Source organism: Trachypithecus francoisi, unplaced genomic scaffold (assembly GCF_009764315.1).
Source record: "Trachypithecus francoisi isolate TF-2019V2 unplaced genomic scaffold, Tfra_2.0 Lachesis_group4, whole genome shotgun sequence".
In the NCBI taxonomy this organism is placed as follows: Eukaryota; Metazoa; Chordata; class Mammalia; order Primates; family Cercopithecidae; genus Trachypithecus; species Trachypithecus francoisi.
In genome coordinates this window covers 150,908,936-150,916,085 of record NW_022681469.1, presented here as the reverse complement: position 1 = coordinate 150,916,085, position 7,150 = coordinate 150,908,936, and the positions used below count along the sequence as shown (strand labels likewise).

General features: G+C 46.2%; 1 protein-coding gene across 1 annotated transcript; it reads right to left on the bottom strand.

Annotated features, from left to right (window-relative positions):
- Positions 1-361: 361 nt before the first annotated feature.
- On the bottom strand, positions 362-2,021 carry NUPR2 (nuclear protein 2, transcriptional regulator). The gene is made up of 2 exons (XM_033194581.1): positions 1,607-2,021; positions 362-573 (listed from the first exon to the last, which is right to left on the bottom strand). Exon 1 carries the CDS (start codon positions 1,904-1,906, stop codon positions 1,613-1,615), a length of 294 nt encoding a protein of 97 aa, XP_033050472.1. The 5' UTR covers positions 1,907-2,021; the 3' UTR covers positions 362-573; positions 1,607-1,612.
- Between the last annotated feature and the right edge of the window lie 5,129 nt (positions 2,022-7,150).

The window sequence follows — 7,150 nt, the reverse complement described above, 5'->3', positions numbered from 1 at the left end:
CAGGTTCAAACAATTCTCCTGACTCAGGCTCCCGAGTAGCTGGGATACAGGCACCCACTACCACGTCCGGCTAATTTTTGTATATTTAGTAGAGATGGGGTTTTGCCATGTTTGCCAGGTTGGTCTTGAACTCCTGACCTCAGGTGACCTGGCTGCCTCAGCCTCCCAAAGTGCTGGGATTACAGTAATGAACTACTTAGTGTACTCCTAAACTACATTTAGGTAGAAATCTTACACATATTCCTATCTTTAGTCTCTCTCTGCTTATCTTTGTGACCTTTTCTTTACAGATAAGAACAAATCATTTGTGGACTTGAAAAGAGTTACCATAGTAACTGAAAAAAAACCAGGAGAGTTAAAATGCCATTCTTGCTGCTCTCTTTTAATTAATAAACCCTCAAAAGGCTAATCCACTTGGACACTACTTAATTAACAATCAAGTAAGGAAAAGATATGGAAGCAGTAAACTTAAGTGACGGAAAAGTTCTGTTGACCAAACATGGATTCTCTCCTCCTCAGAAACAAGTTACAGTTGGAGTTACAGAAAATACTTTGAACAGGTCCTTCGGTATCCTGTAGGAAATAAGACAAAAACACAGGTCAGTTACTTTTTTTGTTTTTCTTTTTTTGACACAGGGTATCACTTTGTCGCCCAGACTGGAGTGAAGTGGGGGATCATGGCTCACTGCAGCTTCAACCGCCTGGATTCAAGCAATCCTGCCGCCTCAGCCATGCAAGTAGGGGACTACAAGCTCGCGACACCACGCCCAGCTAATTTTTTGTATTTTTGTAGCAACGTGGTTTCACCATGTTGACCACGCCAGTCTCCAACTAAAGCGATTCGCCCGCCTGGGCCTCCCAAAGTGCTGGTACTACAGCCTGAGCCACTGGGCCCAGCCCAATTACTTTCTTCAGTCTGAGCATGAGCACCGGAAGAACAGCTCTTTCTTGCATATTTTTTTTTTAGAGACAGGGTCTCCCTCTGTCACCCAGGCTGGAGAGCAGTGGCGCAATCTTGGCTCACTGAAACCTCAACCTCCCGGGCTCGATCGCACATATATATATATTATATATATATATATTTTTGACGGAGTCTCTCTCTGTCGCCCGGCTGGAGTGCAGTGGCACTCGGCTAACTGCAACCTCCACCTCCCGGGTTCAAGCGATTCCCGTGCCTCAGCCTCCCAAGTCGCTGGGACTACAGGCGTGCGCCACAATTGCCGGCTTTTTAAATACATATTTTAGTAGAGATGGGGTTTCATCATATTGGCCAGGATAGTCTCGATCCCCTAACCTCGTGATCCGCCCGCCTCGGCCTCCCAAAGTGTTGGGATTACAGGCGTGAGCCACCGCACCCAGCTATCAATCGCTTATATTTTTTAAAAAGATGTTGTCTTCGTTTCCTAGCCCCTTGTACCCACCTCCGAAGTTCCAAAGGCTTTAATGCTATTGCAACGGCCGTCAGAGGCCAAGCTGGCGGGTGCAGTTCCCTAATGCAGCTCCCTCAGAGGCAGCCGATTCTGCCTAGGGCGAGCAGCGTCGCACGATGGGGGGACGCTACCAGGGTCCCCGGGCCCTGGTTGGGGGAGGTGTTGGGCGCCCTTACCCAGGCTCAGGTGGGGCGAGTGCGCAGCCAGGTCTGCAGCTGGCGCTGGCGGCGCTTGCGCTGGCCATTGAGGAGCTTCTGCAGGACCTTGCGCTCGTGCCCGCCAGGTGCAGGCCGGTTGGTGCGCAGCGCCTGCTCGCGCCGAGTGCGGCCCTTGCTGCGCCCCGCCCCTGAGGCAGGGAAGTCGCGCAGGTAGTAGTAGTCCAGGCAGTCATAAAGCTCCTCCTCATTGCTTATGGGTGGTGGCTGCCGGGCCAGAGCCTGCAGACGTGGAAGGGCCCGCTCTGCGGCCGCTGCCATCCTGCCCAGCGCCTGTGGCCACCCGTGGCCACCCGCCCGTGTCTGGGCGCTCCTGGAAGATCCAGCAGCCCCGCCTCGAGTTCCGATGGGCTCCGCTTGTGAAGCGGGGGTGCCTTCGGCGGCGTCATAGAGGCGGACCTTCGAGGACGTCACAGTGGCGGTGCAGTGCCTAGAGCAGGGCTATCTTTTCCTTGGAGTGGAGCCTGGTAACCCGGACATCCCCGCCAGGTCCTGTAGGTTGCTGGAGAAGGGTAGTTGAAAAACTCCAACTCAGCACAGGGTTTATGTTGGTCAAAAATAGGAAACTATGTTTATGCGCGGCAGAGGCGGGAGGATCCCTTCAGGCCAGGCGCTTAAGAGTAGCCTGGGCAACACGGTGCGACCCCATCTCTGAAGTCCCACCTCAGCCCCCCAGCTACTTGAACCCCAAGATTCAAGGCTTCAGTGAGCTATGATCCCACCACAGCACTGCAGTCTGCGAGACTGAGGTAAATTGTCTAAAAAAAAAAAAGAAAACTATCCAAGTGTGCAACAGGGAGGGACTGCTTAAAGAAAACATGAGGCTGGCTGGGCCTGTAATCCCAGCATTTTGGGAGGCCGAGGCGGGAGGATGGATGGCTTGGGCTCAGGAGTTCGAGACCAGCCTGGGCAACAGGATGAAACCCCGTCCATACAAAAGATACAAAAATTAGCCGGAAGTGGTGCACGCCTGGCCTAATTTTTGTATTTTTTTGTAGAGACAGGGGTCTCGCTATGTTGCCCAGGCCGGTTTCGAACTCCTGGGTTCAAGCGGTCTTCTCACCTTGGCCTTTAGAGTTGTTGGGATTATAGCAGTGAGCCACCACACCCTTCCTGGGTTAGGCTATTTAGTAACATAAGAATGTGTGTGGTGGCTCACGCCTGTAATCCCGGTACTTTGGGAGGCCAAGGTCAGTGGATCACCTGAGGTCAGCAGTTCAAGACCATCCTGGCCCATGTGGGGAAACCTGGTCTCTATAAAAAAATGCAAAAATTAGCTGTGTGTGGTGGCACATGCCTGTAATTCCAGCTACTCAGGAAGCTGAGATGGGAGAATTGCTTGAGCCCAGGAGGTGGAGGTTGCAGTGAGCCGAGGTTGCACCACTGCATCCCAGCCTGGGCGACAGAGGGGGACTCCAGAGTTTGAGACCAGCCTGGGCAATGTAGTGAAACCTTGTCTCTACAAAACAGACAGACAAAAAAAGCCAGGTGTACCTGCGTCCACCTGTGGCCCCAGCTACTTAGGAGGCTGAGGCAGGAGGATCACTTGAGGCCAGGAACTCAAGGCTGCAGTGAGCTACGATCATCCCACTGCTCTCCATCCCCAGCAATAGAATGAGACCATGTCTCCAGATAGCTAGCTAGATAACTGATACGTAGTTTTCTGTTGGAAATTTTTTTCCTAGATTTGAACATGTTTTTCTAAAGTAGCATTCAACACATCAGCATTTTACAGTGTTATTAGTTGTTAATATGATTCTGTTTTTCTGAAATACAGTATCCTTCACAAGCAGTTTTGTCTTTCAAAGTACATAGATAGGTCCTCAAGTGAATTTGTCTGATGTTGGTGACCTTGGTACCATTTTCTCCAATTGACTGGAATAGTCAGTCAATAATTTCAGGTCACTGTTGGCCTTAAAGAAGAGCCCAAAGGCAGTAAGCAAGGGTGCTGGTGTCCAGTCACCTTCTAGAAGCATTTTTACCTTCCCTTAATGTTTCCCTTGATGAACATAGAAGTACTATATGTAGAATTGACCCAATGCTGCCGTGGCAACTTTGTATATTAGGCCAAATTTACATTTCTTACTTTTATTTTATTTTATTTTATTTTATTTATTTATTTATTTTTTTGAGACGGAGTCTCTCTCTGTTGCCCATGCTGGAGTGCTGTGGCCAGATCTCAGCTCACTGCAAACTCCACCTCCCGGGTTCACGCCATTCTCCTGCCTCAGCCTCCCCAGTAGCTGGGACTACAGGCGCCCGCCACCTCGCCCAGCTAATTTTTTTTATATTTTTTAGTAGAGACGGGGTTTCACCGTGTTAGCCAGGATGGTCTCGATCTCCTGACTTCGTGATCCTCCCGTCTCGGCCTCCCAAAGTGCTGGGATTACAGGCTTGAGCCACCGCGCCCGGCCCATTTCTTACTTTTATGAGAGGCACCCTGGTAGGCTAGTGGAGTTACACACGAAGTCTGATCTCAGCTGCACTGTCCAGAGATGCAACATGGTCCAATCAAATAACATTCTCTGCTCCTGTTTCTTTAGCTGTTAAATAAGAATAATAATTATATCCATCTAAAAGGACAGCTTAGTGTATCTGAGTGGTGTTTTATTTTCTATGAAACTGTCTTTAACATAGTAATTGTTTTAATTGCAATACCACATTTGTGTTTTGTTTTTGAGATGGAGTCTTTTTTTTTTTTTGAGATGGAGTCTTGCTGTTGTCGCCCAGGCTGGAGTGCAGTGGCACGATCTTGGCTCACTGCAACGCCCGCCTCTTAGGTTCAAGTGATTCTCCTGCCTCAGCCTCCCGAGAAGCTGGGATTATAGGCGCCCACCACCACACCTGGATAAGTTTTTTTTTTTTTTTTTTTTTTTTTTTTTTTTTAGTAGAGATGGACTTTCATCATCTTGCCCATGCTGGTCTCAAACTTCTGACCTTAAGTGATCCACACGCCCTGACCTCCCAAAGTGCTAGGATTATAGTTGTGAGGCACTGAGCCCAGCCTCTTTTTACATAAAAATTTCTTGGTTGGGCATGGTGGCTCATGCCTATAATCCCAGCACTTTGGGAGGCCAAGGTGGGAGGATCACCTGAGGTCAGGAAGCATTTATTATGTATTTATATGCCCGATATTATGTGAAGCACTTTTACTATCTTCTTTACTACTTTACTATCTTATCAAATCTTCAGGATAGATTTTATCAAATCTTCAGGATAGATCTTCAGTTCTTGTGACTACAAGAGGATACTAAGGCTCTGACAGGAGAAGACATGTGGCCAGCCTGTGTCCCCAGAGCCTATGATCTTACCGTTAGGTTACAGTGCTTCTAGGGAGCACATGTTGTGAGGTTTTTGCTTTAAAATGAACCAATAAAAAAGGCAAAAAAGGCATAAGCTATTAAAACGTAGGAGAAACACTAAGAAAACCTTAAGTACATAACTAAAAATATTATGGAAATATGGAAATGTTATTGAATTCATTAGCAAATTTACTCTAATTCTAGATTTTCATTGAGGGATATGTTATACTACTCATGATGAAGAAAAAATGTTCAAGTATATTAATATAAATACCATCAATATGGTTTATCATGTTTAAATGTTCATTTAAAGCAATTCAGTTAAAATTCTGCATATCATACAATATTATAGCTTGCTAGATTGCAAAGTAAATAGTCATCCAAATAAAAACACCAAAGCACATGATGTTTTTCACGGGTTGTTGCTATTTTTAGGTGAGCATTTGATGTATACCAACAGATAATAACATATTGCTAATTTCTTTCATGGTCATATAAAGGTGGGTTCAGGATGGAATAGCATAAGGGCAAAGAAGAATTTGAAATCTAACATCAGTTCGGTGATGCATCAAGATAAAAGTAGAGGCCGGGCATGGTGGCTCACACCTGTAATCCCAGCACTTTGGGAGGCCAAGGCGGGTGTATCATGAGGTCAGGAGTTCGAGACCAGCCTGGCCAACATAGTGAAACCCTGTCTCTACTAAAAACTACCAAAAAAATTAGCTGGGCATGGTGGCGGGCACCAGTAATCCCAGCTACTCAGGAGGCTGAGGCAGGAGAATGGGTTGATCCCGGGAGGCAGAAGTTGCAGTGAGCCGAGATCACACCATTGCACTGCAGCCTAGGCAACAGTGCGAGACTCTGTCTCAAAAAAAAAAAAAAAAAAGATAAAAGTAGAGACAATAGGGGCATCTTGGTGAATACCAAATTTAACAAAGCAGATTAAGAGAAACAGTATTACAAAATTCTATTAAATCCCTAAGATCCAGGGCTTTGCAATAAATATGTAAGTAAATCCCCAATATCCATGCTGAAAGTTTAAAAGAAATGATAATGATAATTAAAGAAATACAGCTTTTCCTTAGCTTTGCACTAATCTAGAAACAAAGAATGTTTCTAATATTTAGACAGACACTACAAAGCACCTTACAAGAAGAGACGTGTAAGGATGGCATGATTCACCAGCAGCCCTGGTTTTGTCCACGGTACCCCCATAACGAACAGTAACTCCACTGTGTAAATGCTCATGAACACAGGATTACAGGACTTTTCCAGTTTAGACATACCATATTTTCTTTCAGACAATTCTTCAACTTGTTTACGAAGATCAGCGATATGATTATTCCATTTCTCTGAAAACTGAGCAAAAGTTGATTCTCAATAATACATCCCTATGTCAGAGCAGCACTAACATATAATGACTTATTTCCTATATTTTACATCCTAACAATCCATATCATTTTACTGCTTTTGAAAACTTTTTTCCCTTTTTGGTGGTTCTTAGAATTAGTTTAATGGGAGACTGACTGTAAGAGAAGTTTTAAAGTTTAGTATCTCTTTTTAGCCTTTTAATTTCTGAAAAGCAGAAGGGCAGAGAAGATTAATCAAACTAAACACAACAACAGGGAGGCCACAATGAGGAGGTCTCCAGGGGTCTGTTAGCAAACTTCCTAAAACATGTCTTAGCTGTATGGAAATAAGACTTTATAGTGGTCGGGTATGGTGGTGCAGGCCTGTAATCCTAGCACTTTGGGAGCAGAGGTGGGCAGATTGCTTTGGGCTCAGGGCAACAGAGCAGAAACCCCCCTCCTCCAACCCCACCCCCGCCCCCATCTCTACCAAAAACACAACATTGAGCCGGGTGTGGTGGCAGGTGCCTGTAGTCCCAGCTACTCAGGAGGCTGAGGCAGGAGAATCACTTGAACCCAGGAGGCGAACATTGCAGTGAGTCGAGACCGCACCCCACTGCCAGCCTGGGTGACAGAGTAAGACTCCGTCTCAAAAAAGAAAGAAAGGGAAAAAAAAAGTTTAAGAGTGACCCAGACCTTAAAAATACAAGTTTAAGAGGGACCCTGGCTGAGTGTGGTGGCTCATGCCTGGGACTATGGGAGGCCAAGGCAGGTGGATCACGAGGTCAAAATATCTAGACCATCCTGGTCAACATGGTGAAACCCCATCTCTACTAAAAATTTATACAAAACAT

Excerpts from the sequence above, each read along its gene's own strand:
- NUPR2 (XM_033194581.1), bottom strand. The coding sequence starts at position 1,906 with ATGGCAGCGGCCGCAGAGCGGGCCCTTCCACGTCTGCAGGCTCTGGCC.